The sequence below is a fragment of the Zosterops lateralis genome, assembly GCF_965231275.1.
Source record: "Zosterops lateralis genome assembly, chromosome: 3".
Lineage (NCBI taxonomy): Eukaryota > Metazoa > Chordata > Aves > Passeriformes > Zosteropidae > Zosterops > Zosterops lateralis.
This window is the reverse complement of record NC_139764.1, coordinates 10,651,227-10,677,847: the sequence shown is the minus strand read 5'-3', so window position 1 is coordinate 10,677,847 and position 26,621 is coordinate 10,651,227. Positions and strand designations below refer to the sequence as shown.

Below are 26,621 nucleotides of genomic sequence, written 5' to 3'. Positions count from 1 at the left end.
AATTAGAGACAAATCAGGTGAAAAACAATGAGTCATGTTGAGGAAAAGATACGGGCTTTTTTCTATTGAAGCAAAGTGCTTTACATGTACAATCTGTATTTCTGGTTAAGCACGAGGAGATTTTTGTGTCCTGCCAGGGTATTTTTAAGTATTAAAGTAATAACATAAGAACCTAAACAGAAAAAACCAAAACCGTTTTACAATCGTGGGTATGTTACACCACTAAAGAAATTGCTGTTGTGGCACTATAAGTTACAGGCTGAAAAGCTCACACTTTACAGAGCTAATGGCACATCTTCATCCCCCTGATAAATTCTCAGTGTGTTTGGTTTCACGTGCAGCCTTCCCTTTGCACAAGCAGCTGGCTAAAACAAGCTGTTCTGGCTTTTTTTGTTCTTCACTTTGTCTCCTCTTCCTTCTTAGCTCTGAAATTTTCCCATTTGAGTCACTGCAATGTGTTAGGTACTCGTGTAGCTCACCCCCTCACAAACATCCATGGCCATGGGCTTTTTATTTGGAAACTTGTGTTCAAACTCACAAGGCTGCACCCCTGCCAACTTGCTGTGTGTGGGTGTGCCAGGAGCAAATTATCAATTACTGACAAGGAGAGAAATCTCCAGGGTGGAGGAGGCCCTGGAGATACCCAGAGAGTGTTTCTTCTGAGGTTCCTGCAAGGATAGAAATCTGGTTATTTCAGGGGGTTGCAGAGCATGGAGTGACATCAGGCTGGCAGCCTGTCACCAGTGGGGTTTCAGCATCACCATAAACACCTTGGACACAGGTCTTAGAGGGATACTAAGGAAGTTTGCGGATGGAACTAAATTGGGATGAACTGAGGTATTTTTTGAGGTATTTTCTGGAATTTTTCCCTGAAAAGGCGATGAAGCACTGGAATGGGCTGCCCAGGGAGGTGGTGGAGTTACCATCCCTGGAGGTGTTTCAGGAAAGACTGAATGTGGCACTCAGTGCCATGGTCTGACTGATATCATGGTGTTTGCTCATGGGTTGGACTCCATGATCCCAGAAGTCTTTCCCAACCCAATCCATTCTGTAATTCTATGAGCTAATCCCATATGTTATGCTTCTGAAGGATGGGCCCAATCCTAACCTTACAAAGATGCTTTTTTGTACTGTATTTGTGTATCTTCAAAGGTTTTGCTTCTCCTTTAGCATCTAATTTCTAATAATTCCTGTATGAAGCAAATGCTTTAAGGGGAAGGGAGGGAATACATGCTGCTTCTAAACCTCTGAATTGCTTATTAGTGGAAGCTGCATCAGCCTGGAGTTGTTTTATCCCTCAACACTATCATCATCATCATCATCATCATCATCATCATCATCATCACATCTTTTTTGGTGCACTTGCCTCCCCTTTCTTTTTCCACCCAAGGAAATCAGAATCTAAAAGGGAGCCTTGGAGCTTGTGTTGTTTGAAAAACCTCCAGATTTCTGGCTTGCTGTCACTATCATCATTGAACAGCACTGCAGTCAGGTACCATGGTGATCTTAAACACTGCCACACTGCCTGCATGTACTTGTCAAATCATTTTTGTGAGGGTTTTTTTAATTACTTTGATTCCAAAATGCTGAAACAAGAGGAATATCTAATCCCCACTACAATGTCATGCTATTTACCTGAGAAGAAGCTCGTTTTTAATGGTTTGCTTAGTGCTTGTCAGCACCTTACTCCTTTGTACAGCTGTAGCTGCACAAGAACAGCTTCTGACATGGGGATCTGCCTGAGTAAAAGTGCTGAAAACTGAAATACAAATGGAGCTCTGCTTCTGGACATGGCTTTCAAATGAACACTGGTAAAGAACTCTCTGAAAGCAGAAATACAAAACAATATTTTCCTAACTTCCCTGGCCTTTAACTTGGTCAGGAAGCAACTCTTAGCAGACTTGTTCTGGGCTTGAAATTATTTTCTTAGACATGGAAAACACATTGCACTCAGACCTCAAGGCCATGACCACAGAAGAATCAAGAAGTGGAAGAGCAGAACCAACTCAGAATTGTGTTTAGACATCCCTTGTGGCACCAGGGCCATGCAATTTCCCTTCCCTGTGATTCCAGAACCATATTGGAGCCCAAGGAACAACAGAATCCTCCTCCCTGGGAGTATGAGAGTGGTTAACATCATGATCCAGCTGATACCATCCTGTGAGGGATGGTGCTGGGAAGGGTTTGTGCTGTCTCTAATCCACTGAGGTTGGAATTCCTAGTTCTTCGTAACCTGAAGTATGCAAGCAATGAAAAAAGCTTTCTTTTGAGGGGCTGGGAAGTTTGAGAAAGCCAACAAACAAGTTAATGACAACTTAAACTATAAGCATACCATAATTATTTCTTTTTTTTCTCCTAATTCATGGCTCACATAAGGATCAAGTGGCCAAAAGCACCAGAAACTACCTTACTGGAAAACTGGGGCAGGGGCTGGAAATAAATCTTTGAGTGGGAGAGCTTTCTTCTGGGAGAACTTTTACCAATATAAACATCGAAACGCAGAAAATCTGTTTCTATCTAAATAACTTGCTGTGTTGGCTTGACAAAGGGTGATTTTCAGCATCTAAAGTAAAAGGAGACTTCTATCTATTTGTTATTTGTTATTAATCTCAGGATTTGAGATTCAAAATTGTTGTGTTGGTTTTTTTCTCTTCAAAAAGAAGGGCACAGGCTCTTCCTGGGTCTGATCCTTGCAACACCTGCCTGAGGTCAGGCAAATTCCTTGGGCAAATCCCTGGGGTTTTGAGTTCATTCAGCTGAAGCTCTGTCTCTAAGCTGGCCTTGTTTTTTTGAAAAAAAGAGTTCAGAGAGCAAGATAAGGCTCGAGGTGATGAATTACTGTTGTGCTAATGGCTTGTGTTTCACTGAGGATGTAGCTGAAATGGGGCAATATCGCTGCCTCAAAGAGGTGTTGTTGCAACAGGAATTCTGAAAATATTGCAGGGGTTTGTTTACTTCCATCAGGACTTGAGTTCCAGCTTTTCTGTGTGATGCTCATCTTCCCTAGCATAGCCTGTGTACACTGGGCTGCCTGTTTTCCTGCTACACAGGGGCTTGGGAGGATGTCAAAAAATGTGAATTACGGTGAAAGGAATGGAATTACTCAGGGTTTAGTTTGTTCCCTCTCCTGCCGGCAGCTGAAGGAGAGGATTTGTTTGCCAAGTTCAGTGCCAGAACATCAGTGACATTTCTGACAGATGCTGTTCTCCTGAGACATGGCAATGCTTCATTCTTTTTCAGCTTGGCTGGACCCACAGAGTCTCAATCTGCAAGCAGGGTGGTTTTTCCCCTCTTGACTATGGATCCTGATACACACCTTTGGACTATTTCTTCCAATTTGTTAATAGTGGGAACAGTTTCCTGGAGCTTGTATCCAAAGTATCCTTGGAAGAGATCTTTTCCCTAGGGGGGATACAAAATTAATGTGACCAGAATAAAAACAGCAAAGAAAACAACAGAACACAAAATTCCAACGGCTGCCTCCAGGAAGTAACAATAAATCTGGGAAGATTTATTCCCCACCTAATATTTGGCAGTCAGAATAGAATGGTGTGTGTTGACTCTTGTCTCTGGAGGTTCTTTCTGTGGTCAGTGGAGGGAGAGGCTGCTCCAGAGAGAGCCTGAGGTGGATTCCAGGGCAGATTCAGCCTGACAAAAACTGCTTTAAGTGCTGCAGCTACCGGGGCTTGGGGTGAATACTCCTCAGTATCTGTGCTTTACTGCACAAATATTTGTAAAAGCCTGTTGGTTGCTCAGCCAGCACCTCAAAAAGCTACCTGCCAAGTTACTAATGCAGCAAAGAGAAGTTTGTGGTACCTGTTATAAATGCATATTATGTTATTGGCTTTTTGCAAATATTAAGATAAATATTATATGTATAATATTAGAGTAACTTTACTGTATGAATATAGTTTTTATTTCTGCTATTAACAAAAGTTAAAAATAGTAATAGGATAGTTAATGTATAATTATACTTATAATTAAACTGTCTGCTTAGTTAAAATAACATCCATTGAACATATAATAAGGACTCTGCTGCTGACATGCTAACTATAAGCACCTGCCATCTGTAGAAAAATAGACCAAAGCCCAGACTAAAAATTATAATAAAGAAAGACCAAAACCACAACCAAGAAGCACATATACTCTAAAAAGACAAACCCAAAGAAGAGCCCTACAAAATAGTTCCTAGAACTAGTTTATAAAAATATATAAATTTGCATAATAGTCTATAAATATACACCAAGCTAATATAATAGAAAAAGTATTTTAAACATATCTCCAAAAATAATGTGTGCTCTTAACCAAATGCCAGACACTCAGCCATTTAACCCTTTGCTTTATCTCTGTCTCCTATTGTCTTTTTATTAAACTTTTTAAATTTTACCAAGAAAATTAACCTCATATTTCACAGTACCGATGCACGTGTTCACTGTCCATCCACTGTTGATCATCATCATCTTTTCTTTATCCCTCGAAAACCACAGATACCTGGCAGCATTCTCCTGCCTCTTTTGGGAGGTCACACTGTTTAATCTTTTTTGTCTCCAGTGGTAAGAAGGAGTGAAAAGCAAGGGTTTGCTGTGAAAGGGATTTTTAGTGAGGTGTTTGTCTCCTGTTAACTCGGTGACATTGTAATAGCTGTGCCTGTAACGTTATCCTTAAGTAAAAGCTGAGAGTTTGCTGATTGTTCCCCTCCAGAGCTGGTGTCCTGTTCCTTCCTGTGTCTTTTACACTTTGACTTCTCCGTTTTTAAAACAAGGAAATTCAAGGTGACTGCAATTTTTGGTGAGCGTTGCACATTTATAAAAGCTGTTATACAAATAATGGAAAAATACTTTTATATCGATTAAAAAAGAGGGAGTTTATTCCTCTAATGCTCTAAATGAGACAAAGTCTTCATTCACCAGCTGATCATCTGTTGCCCACAGAAATATTTCTGTGTGGCTCTGAGTAGTTTTCTAGATTTGCAACCAAAGATGTGAACACTTCAACAAAAACAATTAAACCTCTTTCATTCTGCTTTCCTTTCTCTTTCTTTTGCCTGAGGCTGTTTTGCCTTTATTAATCATTAATAAGTGTATCTTTATATCGTAAAAAATATAGAATAATTTAAGTTTAATATCATCTCAATATTTTTCATACTGTCACAGTATGAAAGATTTATCATAGGGTTGATAAAATTACTTAGACATTGTACCTTACAAAACTGTAGGAAACTGTTATGTATCCAGTTGCTGAGTGTGTGGTGTTTGGAGCAGGAGGGACTGGCTGTGAAGGCAGACAGAATTAAATCCAGGTTGTTTCATCTTTTCATTAGAAGATACCACTGTGTTCTGAAAACCAACCATTTATTCAAGGTTGGAGCATCACTCACAATGGTAACATTGAGCAGGAAGCAGCCAGCACTATCTCTGGAGTTTTTTCACCAGGGAGAAATCCACAGGAATGAATGCCTGCTGACCTCTGTGTCTTGAACTTCTAGATTGTTTCCCTGGATATCCTGTGCACTCCTTGGATGAGGGAGTTTCGTGCCAGGGAACAGCCCTGCTGATACTCAGAGTTCAAAAACCGCCTGAAAAAAATATACCAGGAAATACATAGGTCAAAAGGAGGGAAAATTTATAGTCAAGGTAATATTTGTAATATTCCTTTACAGGAATATATGTTGTACTTGTAAACCAGCAAAAGAGCTGTGCTCCTTGGCTTCTTAGAAAATTTGTAAATATTTCTCTTGGAAATTACATCTCAGATAATTCATGGCTAAGGGAAAAACCTCAGTATTTCACTGAGTGGCTTTCTGTGGAAGGAGCTGTCTGGCCAAACACTGCCGTGTGGCTGATACCAACTTTAAAAGACTTCCCAAATCCTCACATTTTGATGCTATCAGTTGTCTGTGTTATGATAATCTTGCATGTATTGACATGGACAAAAGAAAAAAATATGTTGAAGATGGTGTTGAAGTGCTGGGCTGTAGCTGTTGGGTGCTGCTGGTGAGGATGAGCAGAGTGTTTGGCTTTGGAACAGGAGAGCTCAGCCCACAGGAGCCAGATTTTAAAGTTTTAAAGTTATGGTTTTGTTTCTGTTCTTCTCAGCGTGCGGAAAACTTTGTTTTTATACCGTTTCTGGAGAACAAGGTTAAATTCTTTCAACACAAGTTCATTGTATCTGACCTGGGGAAAAAAAAAAAAAAAAAAAAAAAGTCTTTTATGCTTATCTCTAAAGTGTATTTGAAATGAAAATTAAAGAAAAACCATAAACAATGATGGAGACAGGGCTATTTCTGTCATGATATTCTGCCTTCTGTCCCCTGTGCAGGGACTGCAGGGAGGAGAAGCCCTTTTGCCTTGTGATGTGTTTCCCTACAAAATTGAGCTTCTTTCTTTCATGTTGGCTGGGTCAATGAATAGTGGGAGAGACACCTCACAAAGAGGAAGCAACACAGCACCCCCTTTATTAGCAGTGTTTCAGTTTAGCACCTTTAGGCTTTTCTCCATGAAAAAACACGGCTAAAGCTTAGCTTGCCTTAGGCTTTATTTCTTCAGATCGCTGTTTGGCCTGTTCATGTGGGGAGGATCAAATCTTCTGTTGTTCTCTGGGCACTGAATTGCAGTCCTTGTTGCAGGATTGTAAAGTCACATCTCCCAAGAAAGGCGTTTTTGTCTGGCTGAAGTGCTGGTGGCCAAGTGTTGGCGAGTGGCGCTGTCTGCCCAGCTGGGCAGCACTTGGACTGTCACAGCTCTGCTGCTGGGCTGGAATGGGATCTGATGGAGGGCATTAACCACCAAGATGCTGATGCCTGACTGTTCACAAATAGGTGCTTGAAAAAGCTTTTGGGGCAGGGGATGTTTTCCCAGGGACAGGACTTGTTTACCCAAGGTGTGTCCTGCCATCCTGTTGCACCAGAGCTCTGGACGATGCCTCAAGATGATGAACACATCCCTGTGTCAGAACACCCTGTGCCTCCTTGGTGGAACCCTGGGCACTGAGAATTTCAGACTTTCAGTGCTGACAGGCACTGACCCCCAAGCAAACACTGCATTGGACCTGAGCCCGTGGAAAAGGCTTCCAAAATTGAGTGACAGCACTGGGATTGTGGGTGTGGAGTTTGAATAGAAGTGTGTGATATCACAGGGGGGAAAACTTAGAGTTTAAGGGTTTAGAATACAATAATATATGTAAAGCAAGATGGAGGATTTAGGGCAGAGGCTGAGTCCTCCTTTTTCACCTTCTTCTCCATGGGTCTGGGTGGTGTTTTGTAATTGGATAGAAAAGTCCGCATTGTGGGCTATGGGTGTTTGGTTATTGGGTTAAAAGTAAAAATAATTTAGGTGTCATCTCATAATTGGACAATTTGTGCTTAAAAGACCTTGGAAAGTGTTAGAGACAGAGCCATTTTCTACCTTGTTAGCTAGAGCTCACAGCCTGCGAAACTGTCCCATAGATAAGAATTAATAAACATCTGAGTCCGGACACGGAAACAGCGTCTCCCGAGCAATAAATCCTGGCTGTAACAGACGAAAAGAAGATAAGAAAACCAACAGCTCCTCAGTCACAGCATATCCAGGTCACCTGGAAATCTTTAGGGACACTTTGTGACCTGGAGCTGTGCTCAGAGTGCGAACCCAGCCCCTCACCCCGTCAGGTTCACCAAGTTCACTGCTGAGGGTGGAAGGTTTACATCAGCTGCTGTTCAAATAAACATAATTGGTTTGGACTTTGTTTTGTGGACAATACACATCAATTGTGTGGTGAGGCTTTTATTGGCAATTACATATTTGCTTTTCCCTCATAAAGTTACTTATGCACTGAGTCCTTTGGTTTAAGAGACCAGTTTATTGGGCAGACACATACTGCTGTCTCCTCAGATTACCCCTGTGAAATGTCCATCACCCATCCCTGAGCTGCTCAGCTTCATTTTCTAAGAGGGGATTTTAATGAATTTGTGTTTTATTCTAAATGAAAGTGCCTATTTCTAAGAATACTGTTTGTTATTTTAGTGCTAAATCTCATAAAATACAAAAATACTTAATTATTGCTGTTGTTCAGGAAATCTGGAATTCATTATACATATAGAAAAATACTCTGGTATTTTGTTCTTAGTTGATGACTAAGCTTTGCTCCAGAAATAATTGGTAATTCTTCAAATAATAGTTGTTCTTAGAATTAGCTAAGAGTGAGTACTCTTTGTCCTAAAGGAGGGAGAAGCTGAGAGTGTTCAGTATTTGTCCAGCTGTCTTCCTACTCCTCCCATAAGTCCTTTAAACCGTATGTAAATAATCACTTACAGTCCATTTTACATTGTTTTAATTAAAGCCATCTCTGCTTCCCCTGTAATTTCTCTTAGAAAAACCACCTATAACTAAAGTTTTTCTTTGGCATGAATAAACCATCAGGTTTTATTAACTTTTTAAACTTTTCATTGAACTTTTAGAAACACTTGGGAGAAAAACAGCTTGTTCAAAAAAAGGATGGTTTAAGAAAAAGCCTCGTTGAAGGTCATGGTCTTTTCCGACTTTCACTTTGTATTTTTCACAGTCATCTGTTACTTAAAATATATTCATGTTTGAGGTTGTTCTGGAGTTTATTTGGAATGCCTAATGACAAGCTTCAGAGGGAATATTTGTAATCCTGGGGCCTGGGGAGAGTGTCAACAACTGCTAATCCAGGACCAGGAGTTCAGGCTGAACCTGGGGAGTTGCTGACTGTAACACATCCTACACTTCCACATACCTGCAGAGCTGAGTAACCATTTTCTGGCTTTCTTTCCTGAGACTGAGCTGAGGCTCTTGCACTCCTGTGCACTGGAGCTCCAGCAGGAGCCTGTAAGTTTGGTACTTCTGAGGAAAACAGAGGATAAAGGCACTAATTTTCTTTTTTTTTTTCCCTATTTTTTTCTATTTTTTTCCTAATTCTTTTGGCATGCATAAGGTTCAGGGGATAAGGAGGGGATGATGCCTTTTAAACTGGATCATTTGTTTTGGTCTTAAGGGCAACAAGCTATTTTTAGAGCTTTATCTGTGCTCTGAGTTAAGGTGTTTTGAAGTTCAGTCCAACAGGAATAGGGATTGTTTTACCAGCAGATGTGATCTACTTTGTTTTGTAAGTTGAAATCAGTGTTTAGTTCCTCTGTCCCTGTTTTTTTGTTGGGATTTTTTTTTTTTTTTGTGGTTTTGTTGGGGTTTTTTTGTGGATCACAGTTGTGAGAAGATTCAGGATATAGATAGGGAGCAAGGCTGCTGAAACAAATGCACCCAGGGAGCAAAACTGAGAGAGTTTTGGAGATCCATTTTGCTTTTTTTCACATGGATTGCTGAAAATAACTGCTTTTCATGTCACAGAATGTGGATTGTTTTACATAACTGGCTGATGAGCTCATCAGTGTTCAGCAGCAAAAACTAATAAACCCAACCCAGATGCAGCATCAGCCTCAATTAAACCTTTCATTAGCAGATTCCACAGACCTTCCTTTCTTGCAGTTTTTGAGACAAACTTCATAAGGGATATCAATAAACAAAGTCATGAGAGGCAAAGGCTGACACTTTCTGGTGATCCAAAGCTAATTTCTTACTGGCAGAGGGATGAAGTCCTCAGCTGGGACCAGGAGGGGCCAGTGGGCTGGAGTACAAGTGCTCTCCTCAGATGAAAGCAGGAGATTTCTCTTCCCTTCCCTTCCCTTCCCTTCCCTTCCCTTCCCTTCCCTTCCCTTCCCTTCCCTTCCCTTCCCTTCCCTTCCCTTCCCTTCCCTTCCCTTCCCTTCCCTTCCCTTCCCTTCCCTTCCCTTCCCTTCCCTTCCCTTCCCTTCCCTTCTCTCTTCCCCACCCCTCCCTTCCCGCTGCACTTCTTAACCCATGCACTGAGATTCCCCAATGATTCTTTATAGATAAATTTACTACCAGCCTTTAGAAAGTTAACACACTGAATGCTGTATTGATTAAGGGTATTGAGTGTTTTGCTGTGTCCATCTTTAACCCATTAGATTTTCCAAGATGTCAAAGTAAAGGCTTAAGAAAAACAAGTAATTATTGCTAATGAAACCTTCAAATGGGAGCTGCATTCAGCTGAGTAAGGCACTTTGACATCAGCACAGGGCATTACACTCACTTTTGCTCTACTGAGAATATTCAAGCCTTGAATTAATCAAGGTTGCTGGATGTAACAGCAGAAGTTTGCAGTCTCAGGTTTGGGTTGTAGTTTGGCCTTTTATGGATGTGGAAGGAACTCTGATTAAGAGCTGTGATTTCCAAAGCACACACTGTAAAAAACTGAAAACCAGGAGAAAAGCCTTTGTCAGGTGAGATGCTTTCCTCAGTTCTTGATGGATGCCTGGATAGTATCCCTTTAAAAAACACAAAAAATTGAAATACAGATGAAAAAATCCTTCAGGCTCCTGGAATAATGTCTGGAGTTGCAGACAGGAGACAGTCCCATTGTTTTTAGTTCTGCCTGGTGTTTCCTCTGCTCATTAATTATCAGCCCTCTCCCAGCATAAGGAGCTTCAAAGGTCTTCAAAAGACACTGTTTTTTCCTCATTTTGGATGGGAGGAGGACTAGGTAGGACTGCTTGCTGCCAAGGCTTCAGTTTCTGAGGTGGCAAGTCTCCAATGCAGGGGTTTTTTCTGTGAATTTGAGGATTGAAACACTCCTTGGTCATAATCTTGAGTCTTTCACATCCCATCACCTTCCTCTAAGTTTGAGGATACAAAGCCTGTCTTGCAGCTCTGAAAATTCATCCAAGCTTGAGTTTGGCTGTGAGCTTCCTGCTTGTATTGATCTCTTTTTCAGCAATGGCTTAAAAACAAGTCCATTTACTTAAAAACAAGTCCAGTTGTTGTCATCTGACAGAGGCAATTGATTTGTGTGAGAGGCAATTGATTTGTGGGGTTCTTTCCTGCTTCTTTAAAATCCTTTTTTTATTTCAAAGGAAAACAGTCTGGATTTATGGGTACTGTCATTAATGGAAGGTAAATACATCTAGAATTCATGTAAAGCTCACTTTGAAGGATAAAAAGCAAGTGTCCCATGAGCATTTGTGCAAACATTAAAGCATCACCAATATAAAGATCCATAGGTAGCATCATCTCATCTCAAACCTTTTCAAGGTCTCTTTTCTTTCAAGAAGGAACTATAAAGATATTTCTGGAAACTAGATTATAGACCAGACACATTGAGCAAGATAAAATCCACATACAACCTGGTTCTCTGTAAAGCTTATGCAACAGGTTTGCAGCCTTACACAAACTGTTCCCATGCTGAATGTGATACAGCTTTGTGTAACAGGAGTCTTATGTCATCTCTGCAATTTTTAAAGCAGAACTGGGTAATCCAACAGAACAGTAAGGGCATTAGAGGCTAAATGGAGACTAATGACTACTGATGGATTACTGAATTTCAGGGTTTGAAGCTCTCAGTGTGGTCTCTTGCCCTGTGAACTGGCATCTCTTTCAGATAACCAGCCTGGCTCAGGCATTAAAGGAAAACCTTTGCGAGGACTTCCTTGCTGCAAGGGGATTCCCATTATTGAATTGGGATTGTTTGCTCTCTTGTGCAGACCACACAGACACTGCAGAACATCAAATTCTGGTAATAAACCCAGTCCTTGATCCGATATTTAAAATATCTGGTTGTCTTACTGTTCTCCTTATGTGAGTGGGGTCCTTTTACAGCCTTCCTGAGTGTGCTTTCCCTAAGCCCTTCAGGCACTTGACAGGGTAATTGAAACAACTGGTTAGGGTGAGGAAGAGGAAACTTCCAAGAAGCAGGTGAGTGAGAAGGATCTCAAGCAGAGTAATTCATTGCCATGGCTCTCCTCATGCAGTCAGAGGTGGCAGCTTCCTGGTGGCCCTTTCCCAGGAAAGGAAGCCCTCTGCTCCCCAGCCAGATGTGGTGTTTTAATTACCATGGGAGCCAAACTCCTGAAAGGTCTGATTGTGTTTCAGGCTTTTTCTAAGAGCAAACCATCAAAATCATGCTAAAGTATTGAAGCAATTTCTGAGACAGATTTTCTTTAAAGGCTGCTTCAAATTTTACTTTCCCATCCTGAGTTGTGTTGTGCTTCACAGGAATTCAGTTTCGGAGTGCTTAGTTATGTGCCTTGGCACATCTGATTGTTTGCTGAAAGGAAAGGTAAGAAAATACAGCTAATTTTGATTTCTTCAGCCAGAAAAAATGGTGTGTGTTGGGTGATTATGTCTGTTGTAAAGGTTTTGAAGGGGTTTCTTCTCCCTCAGCAATAAACATTTCTGTATTCACTTTAAAGAGTGCTGGCCTGTTGTGTCACCTGTGAAGGCATTTGTACTGAGGGTAACTTCTGCTTAAAATGAAACTGTGAGCTGCTACACTTGGTAACTCCAGGGATGGACCACTCCTCCCCTCCTCACCTTCTACACCGTATTCTTTCCCAACAAACTTCCCTGCTATTGTTTTCTTTTTGCTGCATCTGTTCCTCTTTCCCACTTTGTGCAAAAGCACATTCATCAGTAACATTTGTACATGTGGCTGAAAAATAGCCTTTTTAAAGCTGCTTTTAGCTGAGCAGCACATCCACCAGTACCTGTGGGACACCACTTGATAAATACTGCTGCTATTAAATGCCCCAGATTTGCAGCTGGGGCGGGGTAGGAGTGTGTTGCTGCACGCTTTAGGATGCTCAACCCATGGATAATGGGCCCAAAAAAATGTACAGCAGAATTAAGGAGAGAAAGGACATTAAACCCCCTTCTATTTAATACAGCCTTGGGACAGTGCCTGTAGCATGGGATCATCTTTTTGGAGTTGTGAAGCCTGAAATATTTTGCTGGAAGTGCTGGACACTGGCTGTGTCACACAGAGGTGGCTCCAAAATAAAATAAGGGTTTGTGGTTTTGGGGGTTTGTTTGGGTTTTGTTGGTTTTGGTTTTTTTAGGGGAGAAAAACAACCCAACAACTCTGTTTTGCCCTTCAAAGCTGGAAACTAAGAGGACAGTGACTAGAGCTTTTACCTAAGACAAAAAATTAGGAAAGCTGCTTTTCTGAGCACTTTATCTAATAGCAATAAATCTCATTGAGCTGAGTGCATCTGTCCATATGGATGTGGCTATTCTGAGACTAAAGAACTTTTCACAGTGCTGCTGGTGCTTCAGACCTAGGTGCCAGGCTCCTTTTTTTGCTCCTGCAGTAGTTATGTCCTGGTAGGTGAATCTGTAGACATCAAATAAAAGATCAAATGCCAGCCCCTCATTATAGGCAGATAAATGGGTGCTAGCTGGGGGAAAATATGGTGATTCATTTTTTTAATGACAAGAAAATGGGTTTCAAACGTTCTGTTTCTGGTAATACAGTCTCTATGCAACGTGGTGTCTTTTGAAAGTCTAATCCCAATTCTAACCACTGTGGGGTTTGTTATTTGAACTTATTTCCACCATGAGTATCCTTCCCAGGCTATTATTTTTACATGCTTAAGGCTCTTGTTTAAAAATAAAAAGTAGGTAGCTTGGAGTTGAATGCAGCCAGGTCAGTAAATAAGAATAATTTTTCAGCATTTCTATCCCTCCATCTTCTCTATACAGAGCTCCTGAAGGGGATCTCTATTTTTATTATCCCTTATGGATGAGGTTCTCTCAAGTTATTATACCCATTTTAAAGGGGTGAGGGGATGGTCCAGACAGCTGTTACTGTCTTCATCCTCTTCATGAATGATCCAAAGAACAGTATCCAGTTCCTGAAAGCTCTAGAGCTTAGTTTTTCATTTTGACTAATTGTTTTCTTGAAATAATGAGCATTAGTGACTTCACAAAGCACGGTCTCCTGGCACTGAGCTCATTAATGACTCACTGTATCTTCAGCAGCCGTTAAAAATATGTTTTTCCACACTTTGAAAAAGTCCTGGTAAGTTTTGCTTACAAAGGAAGCAATGTAATGTGTGGTGGGAGTGAGTGGAGATGTATTTCCTTATCATTTTCTATTCATGACCATTTTGAGGCATGGAATCCAAGGCAACCAAAAACTAGCAAAAAAAGAGGAGTTGCATTATAGGTCTGGTGCAGATAAAAAATATTGTGGGGTGGTTTTTTTTTGACATGGCCAATGACTCTCTTGCCTCCTCCTTAACTCCTCTACAGAGAAATGCAGTGCAAGAACCACTTGATATTTTTGAGGTTCATCTGCAGTGAGAGCACTAAAATTAATCCCCTGTTCTGGAAGACTTTGGCTTTCTTGGAGATCTCATGATGGAAATTTCATCAGACACGTTCTTGAAGCGAGCTCTGGAGGACAGTGGTGGGGAGGGGGGTGCATTATCCACCTGGAGTAACCTCAGGAGAGGTTCCAGCAAGGGAAATCCCTCATGGCTCCTCTCAGGTGGTTCACAGGCAGCTCCATTCTCATGGATGTCTGATTCCCATGTTTTAGTTGTTTGATTTAACCATACTATTACTGATCGATGTGTTTTCCCTGACCCATCAGTGAAGAACCTCTGAGTGCTATAACTCTCTTCACTGGGTCAGGGAAAATGCATAAGTATTGTTTTTTTTCTTCTGAGGACAAGTGATGCAGGGCCCCTCAGTGTCTGCAGGGAACTGCAGGTGCATCTCTGAGGCTGCTGCTGAGGATTCACCACTGACTCTTTCCAGCCCGAGGTCTGTGACTGCATTCCCCTTGGGAAGATGGTGTGATAGGAAAAACACAGTGAGGTTTGGTCAAAAATCCAAATCTGTTGTTGTCGGTCCCTGTTTTCTTGTTTAAAATTCAGCCTGAAAGTTGCATTAATCCCTTTGCAGTAGCACAGGATCCCGAGGGTGGACTCAGTGTTCTTCTGGGAAGCACCTCTGGGACGTTTTGCAGCCAGGGTGTGTTGTTCTGCTTTTATAGCACACCAAAGATGTATTTGATTTCTTTGTGTGGCTGGCTGGCTTTCTTAAAAGGTACAGTGGGAGTTCCTGTTTCGAAAATTTCTCTTTTTTTGTTGCTTTTTTGATGCAGGGGGTGCTTGTGGTGCCTCCCCTGCTCTGGTGCTGCACAACCACAAAAATCCCAAACCACAACCAAACACTGCCACTGCATTGGTTTAAAATGAGAAGCTGAGGTCTGTAATGTCAATTTAAGGTATTTTATCAGCTTTTAATTACAGTCCTTTAAGTGGCTGCATACAGAAGTAGCACAAAGCCATTCAATGGTGATGCTGAGTTCTCTTCAGGAACTTGTTTATTGGGAGATCCAGTCAAAGGAGGTCAGAAATGCCAAATTCTCTCCCTGGTTATTTCAGGAGCTCCATAATACCAATACCTTTTTCATAATTCAGGCTGATATTTTAGAAATATCTTTACATATCTACAACTTGTTTCCAGAAATGTTAATTGGGCTTGTGGGTTGAAAGGCCATTCCAAATGTAAAACTGCTTCCCAGCACTCTTTATCTCAGGATAATCCTTTTTTTTTTTCCACGGAAATTAAGGCACACTTTATAACATCCAGCACTCTAATATATAGTATGATATATTATACCTACAAATTATTTATATATATATATTTATGACAACAACTAACATGACTTGAACCCAGCTTTGCTAATTAATGTATGATTTTAAATAAAAAAGTCTCCAGAAGGGAGATGAAATGATGCTTTGGAGCAAAGTCATTTGGGTTTTGTAAACCCTGAGCTCCCTGGATGTTGTAAAGGCTTGAGAAGGAAGGGAAAATCAGGTGCAATTGTTGGCTGGTCAGTGAAACTCCCTGTAGGGCATTCAGCAGGGGGGCAGATAAAAGCAAGCTTAAAGAATGGGAGGAAATAAACCTGAAAATTGAATTATTTATTGCTGCTGCAACTTAAGTGCTAACTCCTGTCTCTATGGTTAGGAGAAACATGAAAATCCTGGAGGCAGGAAGGGAAGGCAGACAGACATTCCCTGTTCTCACTGGTATCTTTGCCTTTCTATGCCTTTTTTCCTGCTAGCCCTCAAAATAATCCAAATCTTTCCATGCACTGCCTCCCAGCCAGGTAAGGGCTTAGCGTTCCCAGGAGGCAGGGTGTTTGAAAAGCAAGATATTCAAACCAAACCCAGTTATTTATCACAATTTTATTATATTTTGTCACAATGCTGCACTTAGTCCTTTATTAGCACCTTTTGGTCAAGAGGGCAGCAGGAAGAACAGCCATGGATACAAATCCCAAAGATTTCCAGGATTAAAAATCCTGTGCAGTGTTTTGATGCTTGTAAAGAGAAGAAGCAGATGCATTTTAGGGACACAGATTTTACTGTAGTCCCACTTCAGGACAGATGTGTTAAACCAGGGTACAGCATTTGGCATTGCACATCGTCCTCCCCTTCCCTGTTTCTTTAGGGAGGGCTGGCTTTGAGCTCTGTGATGCTGTTCTCCAGCTCATCTCCATGCCTGCAATCACAGCAGCAGTCAGGTTTCCTTTATCTGAGAGCTGCTCTGTGACTTTTCCCCCTCAGGAGCTGCAGGAGTGGTGTCCCAGTGCCCTCATGAGGTGCCAGGCCACCATGATGTCCATGAGGCAAAGTCTTTGGTGCTTAGGTTGGTCTCCCAGGAGGACATCTTCAGCCTGGTCCCAGGAATGGGGAGGAGGTGAAATACTTCCTATTTCTCACAGTCCTACAGAGAGAGCAGTGACCTTCCATCAGCCAAGGGAGCCAGTCACAAACCTGCCATTTTTCTGACGCAGGAGAAATGGGCTGTGGCATTGCAGATTTACCCCCGATTTACACCTGCCCACTCTGCTAAAGGCTGGTGTCCAAACTCTGGGTGCAGGCTGAAAAAGACAGGTTGCTGTTGTGGAGAATTAAAAAAATAAAGAGATTTCTCCTCTGCTTTGAAGGCACAGAAAGCTAAATGAGCAATTCACATCATCTCCATTTTCCTACGGAGAACTGTTTCAGGTCTTTTATATTTAATTGCCTTCTTCTCCCCTTGTTCACAATGAGAAAAAGAAAGAGACAACCAATGAAATATCTGATGTGGAAGAGCAGAAGCCTTTCTTTGTGCAGAGATTTCTCTGATTCTCTGATTCTCTTTATTTTCCTATTCAGTTTCCATATGCTGAGTGGATTGCTTATTAATTGTTAAATGACTGCTCTGCAATTCAGTTATGGAAATGATTTGTACTTCAGTACCACTTGCCCTTGACTAGAGAATGGAGGTCAACCAAAATTAGATAACTTCTCTTCAAACCTTTTATCTTTCTGGAGAAAAATACACTTCAACATGATGCCTGTGAAGTTCTAACCTTAAAATAATCTTTGTGGCCAAGCTGGTTTGGGAATCATGTTGAGAACTGGTGTCCTGATCTGTCCTGATGAGACCTTTAAATAGATTAATCCAGGTGTGGTGTTGACTGTAGTGCAGAGCTGCTATTCTATTGCCCACATTCATTTCCAGAATGAAATATGAAATCCCAGATTGAATAAAACAAAGTTGTAGTTTTAACTGAGGCAAGGAGAGCTGTGTGGGCAGTCTCTTGGCTTCAGTGAGATTTTTGTCAGGCAGAAATGTCCTCCCACGCTCATCTCTTCAGGGTTGCACCTCCAGCTTTCACTGTGAGCCTTTGCTTTTCACCTCACACGAGAAAAGAGGCTGAAAAAAAAAAGAAAAAGGACTTGGGTATTATGCAGCAAATATTACCAAGGACGTGTTCTGTGGTTTAAAAAAAAAAGGCAAAGAAAAATGCAAATCTGGAGCTTCTCCTTTATTTCCAGAAGAGAGCTGTATTCCTCTGGTGTCTCCCTGCTGGCACAAAATGCTGATATTTCTGTGCATTTGATCCCAAGGTCACTGAGGTCAGTGCAGAGATTCTCAGTCTCTTCAGTGGACTTTGCACCACACTGAGCAGGAGCTGCTGTTTTTGCTGATAAATCCGAGTGTGATGCTTGTCCTGAGGCTGGAACAGCAAGAGCAGCAGTGTTGGAGGGGCTGTAAACCAGGCTGGACTCTGAACACGTGGCTGCCCCTTTTTCTGTGGGAGTTTTCTCATGGTGAATTGAAAGACAGCAAAGTTTGCATTCTAAAAGTCATGTGGAAAAAAAACCCAAAATTATTTAGACCAGGTTTTTGTGGTTGGTTTTTTTTTTTTTTGGTTTTTTTTTTTTTTTTTTTTTTTTTTTTTTCCCTTGTAAGTTCACACACTAAAATTGCAGAAAAGAAACAATTTATAGTTATTTTGGTCTCACTGAGGAGATGTGTTTGCAGTGGCCACACAACTCTGAGTAGGTTTTTTTGTCTTGATAAGTTGTATTTTCAGATCAAAAAGGTTATGGATAAATGCCACAAAAGCAGCAAAAAGAAAAAGCCTGTTTGGTCTGACTGCTTTGTCTTGTTAAATATTTTAAGAAGGAAAGCCCAGCTGAATGCATGCTGGACTGCAGGCATATTTTCAAGCCTTTGGTTCCCTGTTTATGTATTTTTAGATGAGCAGTTCTGCCCAAATGCCAGTGACTTTTCCCCATCCATTTCAAGGTGGATTTGCTTGTAATTGCAGATGTGTGGGATCAGTGTGCCAGGGACAGGGGGTCAGTGTTTCTAGGAGGAGATGGGGATGCTGCTGCTGGTGTGTGGGTGTGCCTGTCTGTCCTGCCAGCCTTGTGCTCTCCCTCCTCTGATGCTAAAATGCCCTGGAGCAAATGGATGCCTGGCATTGTGAACGTGGCCAGGAGAGAAGGAAGGGCTCAAACAGCTGCCCTTCCAAAATTAGCTCTGAAAAATGCCATTTTGTGGGCACAAAAGGTATTTGCTGCAGCTGGGTCGTGCTGATCTCAGAGCTTAGGTGAAGAATAGAAGGACTTTCTGAGATGAGGCTTTTTGAGGTGCCATTAAGAGACATAAATCAGCAGAGGATTTGCATGGGCTTAACTCACTGCTTGCAAAACTTGCAGCAACCAAAATAAACACCTTTGTACTTTTAGTTCAGCTCTGGGTGTTGAAGCATTTCAGCAACAGGACCTGCTTACTCCTCATGTGCTCTTGTTTCAGGCAATCCAGGCCACAGGGCAAATGTGCAGAGTTCAGAAAGGAGCAGAAAAGGGGATTTTAGACGCATCTTACTCCAAAATGCTGTCTCAGAGTAATTCTAATCTTTGGTCTCTCTGAGAAAACCATTTATGGCCTAGACTGGAGACTGATTGGAGTGGAAAAGCCAAGATCCTCTGGCCTTTGCCATCTGCAGGAGCCAGCATTGTCTGCTCTCATGGAAAATAAACTGTTTTAGGGGTACAGAACCATGGAATGCTTTGGGTTGGAAGAGGATATTCATCTCTACTCAGCTTTTATATTTGGTATAATACTTTGAGGCAGGATTCCTGAGCCATTTATGCAACACATAAACATGAAGGAGCTGTGGGGGAGCAAGACTGATGTGTTTTGGGGCTGCTAACCAAATTATTCAGCCTGCAAACCAGAATATGCCAGAATCCCAGGTCACACAGCCTCCTAAAGGTCAGGAATCCTCTGCTCAGGTTTTTAGTGCATTCTTTAACTGCGGGACTATTTCTAAATGCAGATTATTTTAACTGTGTTGATTGGTTTGGTGTAAAAGTAATTCTTACCTCCAGAGTTCATTCCTGTTGTCCTGGTGTTGTATGTTGCAGTCACAGAGAGGAATGTGGTTGGCACTGATTTGTTTAAATAAAAAGTTACATTAAAAGCACAGAAATTTCCTTGTGTCCTTAGGAGTGGACCAAGTGCATGGTCTTGGTGATTGATACCCTGTTACAAAAACATGTCTCAGGGGCAAGGGGGGTTTGATGCTCTCATAGGGTACTTCCCAAAATATTTTAAATAATAACATAAAGTCGTTGAAACTTAATTCTGAGAAAGTGTGTGAGGGGAGTTATGATAATGAGTGATGTTTGATTTAAATTTTTTTTTTGCCTTGCTGAATGATTCCCATGTTAGGTACTAGGTAGATTAAAGTGTAATGAAACTTAATTCCAGATCTAAAGAATGTTCTCACTAGAAAAGCCGGATTTGGTGTAAAAGCAGAAGATGCATCAGTGAGGACTCTTTTTCTTAGATTAATTTCACACTGCAATTGTTACAAGATTGAGAAAACAAAGGTTAGCCTGGGTATTGGGAGATAAAATACATCCAGGGAAAGCTGTAGATTAATATTCCAGCTTCATGAGCAGCCTTAAAAACCCGAACCAAACCAAACCTAGCCTTGAGAAAACAAGGACAGCTGTCAAACAAGGTGGAAAAATGCAGCTGATAAATGAGGAAGGGCATTTACCCTCTGAAGTCCCTGCAGAGATCTGGGAGAGGAGAACACCTCACCTTGCACTGAGAGACTCTGGAAGTGCAGAGCTGACACAGCAAACAGGCCTGGAATAAGTGATGATGGAGCTGTCTCATCACCCTTGTGAGAGAGAGAGCCTGGTGCCCTGCCAGAAATGGAGTTTTGAAATAGTTTTTATATAGTTTTCCATGATAGATAGATAGATAGATAGATTTATAGATATAAATAAAATATAGATATAACTATATAAACTACATATATGTATATTCTTACATAGTTATATGTAGTTTTTATTTTAAATTTAGTTTTGATTTTAGATTTTAATTTTTAATACGTGTTTTGTTTCAAATCTTCCAGCGATACAAAGGTAATTTAATTTTTTTTTTTTTAATGCTGGTTTTATGTGCTTCCGTGTATGATTTGGTGAAGTTTGCAGATATCACTGGGTTTTTTAGGTTTTTCGGGTTTTTTTCTGGGGCATATGATAATGACAGCAAAATCTAGATAATCCCACAAAAAAAATTCAATGGATTGCAATCCATTGATTTCATACTCCTCGTATTTCTGACAATACTAAGTTCATTATTTTTAATTCAATTCTGAGCATTTCTAATACAATTCAAAGTTTCCTTTTTTCAAAAAGGGGAAAAAACTCAACTTTTCAAACTTCTTCATGCATTTCTCAGTTAATGATTTTAGCTCTGTTTACACCTTTGTTCAAGTAGCAGCTGACTCAAGACCCAACCAGAGTTGCCTCCCAGGGTCCCTAAGACAGTGTCATTAGCCTAAGCAGGTTAATTGATTTATTTTGGCATGCCATTACACCTATTTACCTCAAACCAGTCAGGCAGCAGAGGAAAAAAATGCTCCTGTTAAAAATTAAACATTCCACACTCACTGTTTTAGGGTTGGAAAGAGCTGGAGCTCAGCTGTGCTTTCAAAGATGCTGGAATTCAAATGAAATGTATTAAAGCTACAGAGTTTGCTGCCTTCTAATTAGTTACACTGATTTAATTATGGCTTGGCTTTGTGTTTTCTTCAGCACTTCCTGAAAAGAAAGCTGCACCTCCAAAAGGCACAGAGAGCAGCAGGTTAAAGCTGCATCCAGAAATGCTCATTTTTCATGGAGGATATAAAATATGAGATAGATTGTTTTCAGGAGGCTGATAATGTAAAAGGAATGACATTACATTTGCTGTGCAGTATCAGGGACCTATTTTTATCCCCTGGAATTGTTCCATTTTCTGCAATCCTTAATCTGCTTAATCTGTGATATTACAGGCTTGATGTTACATTAAAAGTATTAAAAAATCTGCAATCAAGTTAACTTTTTTTTTTTAAGGGGATGTAATAATAATTTGCTTAAGAGGTTCCTGGTTCATGTAATACCAGAATAATGGAGAATTAAAAGGCACTTGCAGATACAAATATTTGTGCTTTATTTGATACAGTATTATGAAAATGAATTGCACTTTATATTCGAATTTTTGAAGGGCAGATTGTGGATATGTAGCAAAAATAGCTCTGAATTGAATTAAAACTAATGAACTTAGTATTGTCAGAAATGTGGGAGTATGCAATCAATGGATTGCCATCCATTGCATTTTTTGTGGAATTATCTAGATTTCGCTGTCATTGTCATATGCCCCAGTATATCTTGCAGAACATTAATGAATATAAAAGTAGTTTGGGATCACAATTGATGCAATGTGAGAGAAGAATCGATGCAGCATCTCGTGCTTTCTGTCGTTCTGCGTTGGTTTGTGGCAACTTTTTGAAGCATTTATTGACTCTCCATTATCAGGGAGAGTAAAAACAACAGGCTGGAACCACGAGGAGAAATAAAATATATTGATTTAATCTAAGACGAGTCAAAGATTAAAACCAAGCAGAAGAACATCTAAACTCAAAGGAATGTCTGAATAACGCATGATGGTCTATGAATATGCAACAGGCTGATAGGGAAAAAAAAACTATTTAAAGGGTGTTTATTCCAGCAGCTCTTGGCTGGCTGTGTTTGCACTCGCGGGCATCCCAAGCCGATGTTTTGCGCTGTCTGAAGAGCTTTTTCCTGGTAATTCAAGCTGGGATAATTCCTTGACAAAGCGGCACTAATGATCTTACAAGCACCGCTTGTCGCTTGTGGAGTTGAGACTCTCAGAGTGGCTCTGGCGCCTTGGCTGGTGGCTTTGAAATGCTCAGTGTTGTTGTAAGAGGCCTCCAAACCGAGGGGAAAGGAACAGGAATAAAATGAGACGAGAATTCTGAGGAGTTCCTTTCTGTTGTTCAATGTAGGGGCTAAAACTTAAAAATACGACGTGTGTCAGAGTTGCTAGAAAGCGTTTTAAGTAACTGGCCGAATGGGTGCAATAGAGAACAATTGTAATTTTTTTAAGTTTTCAATTTGTGAGGGTTGGTTTTCTAAAAATACACGGGGTTTTTAAGTATAGTTACTGAGACAGAAAAAGTCGTGCTTCTCTTAGTGTCTCATATAAATATTTTTGCAGCACTGTGTTGTTGCAGCTCCTAGAAAACCCGATTCGAGGCTGGGGCAGTTTGTGTTTCTTGGATGTTTTGTTTTGCAGGTCCTTTTTATAGCCCGGGCTTGGGAGTGAAAGGGGAGGAGGGGTGGGAAAATGTGTAGGGACAAACCCAAGGCGGCTGCAGGAAACGGGTGTTGTGGGAGCTCAGGACTTCGGAATGACAGAACGAATACGATTTCAGCAGAAGTCATTTATTGTTGACATTATATTTAATTTATAAAGTTTAAGACTCCTGTTAAGGCGTTCACGCATTTCTACATTGGCTCTTCTGCTTTGTCTATGAGCTCAACACGTGTCTTTCAGGGAATTCGATTGTCCTGAGCTTTTACGGCCTCCTTTATCTCACTTTTGTTGTCTTGGTATTTAGTTTCTCAGGCTCTTCTTCTTATTTTTAGAACAGTTTGTGTTCCTGTAACTTTGATACATTCTCAAAGTGCTGATGATAATAATAACCAATACTTACAGGTGGTAGTTTGGCTGGAACGTTTTGTATTTATTCTGAATTATTCAGATACTTTGCTGCAGGGCGTCCATTCCCACCCCTTCCTGAGGGCATCCAGCTCGGCTTCCCTGCCTGGTTTTGGGTTTGCTTTACTCCAAGGGGGCTGAATTGTTTTTTAGCAGCAGGAAGGATCAGAAGGGATGCCTTGTTTCCTGCTGAGGATGAGCAGGGATACCACATTTGTGCTGCTCCTGGAGGACACCTTAGGGAAGGAATAAGGATTTCTGTATTTCATGATTCCATCTTAATTTTTGTTCCAGTTTTCATGGGGGCGATAAACTAGCAAAGCATTAAATAAAATGGAAGCTCAGCCTGATTTGCAGCCCTCTTGGCTCAGGTTTTAGGTTGGTCCTCATGAGAATGGATAAGCAGGCACCATCCAGCCCACATGGGAGAGTTTTAGCTGCTTTATAGCTTAAAAGAATGTTTGGTGAGTGCACTTACACTTGTATGAAGTGGCAGTGTCTTTGTGTAATCAAAGAGTTTTGTGTAATCAAAGAGTTTTGTTTTGATCAACTTACATTCCTTTGGACTGACAAAACCTGAAGAGAGGAGAAAAAAAAAAAAAAAAAACCCACAACCCAAAACAGAACAACAAAGTCTTTATGCATTAGGCTCAGGCAAAAACATCTCCTCCAGAAGTAGGCACCTCCATCTCCTCCTGTCCCCTCACATTCCCCGTGTGATTTAGCCATGAAATCAGCTCCAGCACATCTCCAGGAGTGCCCAGGCAGCTCTGGCCTGGTGAAATCTGTGCATGGGCTCACACGGCTCGGGGTGCAGAGGCTGGAAACCCTGAGATGTCAACAGCAGCTTGGCCTTGGAGCCTGTGAAGACCGTGTGAAGAACCAGGTCCCTGCATGGATGGCACTGCCACTCCTTCCCCAGAGGACAGAGAGAACCAGCCCATGGCTGAACACACCGGGAGCAGTGAGAGCTCCGGTTACAGAGAGATCTTGTCACACCTTGTCTGTGAAACGATTGAAACCTGTTACAGATACCGGGATTGTTTTGGGCTGCTGAGAAAACCTGCTCAGGACTTTCCTAGTCAGGTCTGGAAAAAAAGCCAGGATGCTAAAACTGAGGAAATTCATCAGGAGCTGCAGAGCTGCAGAGGCATTGGCTTTGCAGTCCCAGTTTGCAGCAGTTGCTCAGGGTAGGCTGATGCTGCTGTCCAGGTCTGCTGGTATCCATGGAGAATGGTTAATTCAGCTTTAATTAACAGTTAACTCAGGTTAACTGTGCTCTGTCTTCTGCATGCTGCTCCTCAAAGCCTCAGGAGTTAACTCAGATTGCTTCAGATCTGACTTTTCCAGTGCTTCCTAATCAAGGAATGCTGTGAGAGATTTTCTTGTGCACTTTCTTATGAGTCTCCTGCAAACACATCAGCTTCAGGCAGATCCCACCCGCGTTTTTATCACTGATACCAATTAGCACTCCTAATCAGACAGGAAAATGCAAGAAAATCCATTGTCAAATGGAGTTGAGTTGTCAAATTCCTCGCCAAATGTTTCTTTCTGCACAGGGATCAAATGTAATCATTTTTCTCAAATATTGTTCTCTCTTCTTTTGTAGGAATCCGAGTTTCTCTGCCTGGAGTTTGATGAGGCCAAGGTGAGCCAGATGCTGAAAAAACTGTCAGAAATAGAGGAAAGTATGACTTTGTTGACTCAGACTACTTAATCAAATAAAGAGATTGCAACTTACAAACAAATGACCCTTGGTACCTTTTCATAATTCCTATTTCAGCTCATAAAATAGGTGGTGCTGGTTAAATCCAGATTATAACCCCGAGAATGGGCTGAATCACGCTGTGAAGCTTTCTCATCCCCTCCTCCCAACCTGTTTTCCAAGGCAGCAGCAACACTGTTTCCACAAAGCTTTGCATAATCAGGCCTTGGAGTGTAGCACAGCGTTTCTTTTTCCCCCTCAGTCATTTCTGGAGTCTTCCAGGTGCTGTGAATGCTGGGCTGGATGAACAGCAAAGGTAAATTGGCCAATTGTTGCTGATTAGGTGGAACTCATGTTCATGCTTCCAAACCATGGACTTTATAGGACAAATCCATCTCTGTGAGCTCTGTGTGCTTGGAGTTAAAGCCCAGGAAAGCAGATACAGTGCAGAGGCACAAACACACCTCTCTGTACCTGTGAGCTGCCAAGGATTCGGTGGTTCCCAAGGGCTGCAGGAGCCAGGGGACAATCAGGGGAGCATCTCCTGGTGCTGGTTTTCCAAAAGGAGAGTCCTGCATGTGCAGAGCACCTGATCCAGCTATTTGCTTCAAAGCCACCTCTCATCTGGTTCCCCAAACACCTCATCCCCTCTGGCTCTTGGGCTGGAGTGGTTTGTGTGTTGGAGGGGCCAGTGCTTTGTCAGAGCTCAGCTGAACTTGGCTGCTCCTAGTTCTGGTTTTCCTGCTTTGGTTTGACCTGAGAAAGCCTCACATGGAACCTGTCGTTGTTGAGGTGGCCATGACACAGAGGTTCTCAGTAAAAGTTCAAAAGGCTTCTCTTTACTACTATTATTATACCATTCTTTATTATTATTATTCTACCATTATTATTTTAGTGGTAGGAAGGCATGCTGTCTTTTATACAGTCTTTACAAACCCCGAGGGTAACTTCTAACTGGTTAACAGCTTTCTTGCTAATTATTCTATTGGGTAGTAAAAGACATTTTACTTGTCTATCAAATCTATCTATCCTTGGATTGTTTATATATTTACTGATTCTCATGGGACAAATGCCTTGTTATTTACAGGTGTGTTTATTGTTCACCCTCAGAATAACCTTGTGTTAAAGGAACTTCTCATTTTTAAAATAGTTTTACATGAGAACTTAAAGATTACTTGTTAGCTGCACTTAGAAGCAATGCCAGGCCAGGTCTGGCTCTCTCCACAGGAATCCAAGGTTTGTAAGTGTGTACACACTCAGCTCAGAATGTGGTAAAAGAAAATGTCCTTGGCTGAGCCCTTATCAGAAAACCCTTGTGTGAGTGAAGGAATCTGCCAGAGGCAGCTCAGGGGCAGGGGATGGCTCCTGGCTGTTGCAGAGCCCCATATCTGTGCTGGAACACTCAAGTGCAGAGCAGCTGCTGCCCCTGCCCTGACAGAGGCTCCCAGGAGGGTTTCCAGCTCCCTGTGTTTCCCTTCAGAGCTGTCACCTTGCCCAGGATGTCCCAGCACACTGAAGTGGCTCAGCAGGAGCTGGAGCAGGCCAGCACTTGTACAGAGCAGGATGGAAAGCTCTCCTTGGAGGAGAGCTGCTCCAGAAAGAGGTGACAATCCTGCTTTGCCCTGTCACTTGACTGGAAGGTATACACACATTTGTTGGAGGCTACATTGCACACATTTGGT

General features: G+C 41.5%; 1 protein-coding gene across 1 annotated transcript in view; it reads left to right on the top strand.

Moving 5' to 3' along the window:
- Nucleotides 1–25,074, top strand: part of COMMD1 (copper metabolism domain containing 1) — a gene marked incomplete at its 5' end in the record, with an annotated part of 58,136 nt that extends 33,062 nt beyond the window's left edge. The window contains one exon of the mRNA XM_083858560.1: nucleotides 24,844–25,074. Within this exon, the coding sequence (XP_083714686.1) occupies nucleotides 24,844–24,951 (108 nt within the window). The 3' untranslated portion in view covers nucleotides 24,952–25,074. The remainder of the gene's footprint in view (nucleotides 1–24,843) is intronic.
- Nucleotides 25,075–26,621: the final 1,547 nt, after the last annotated feature.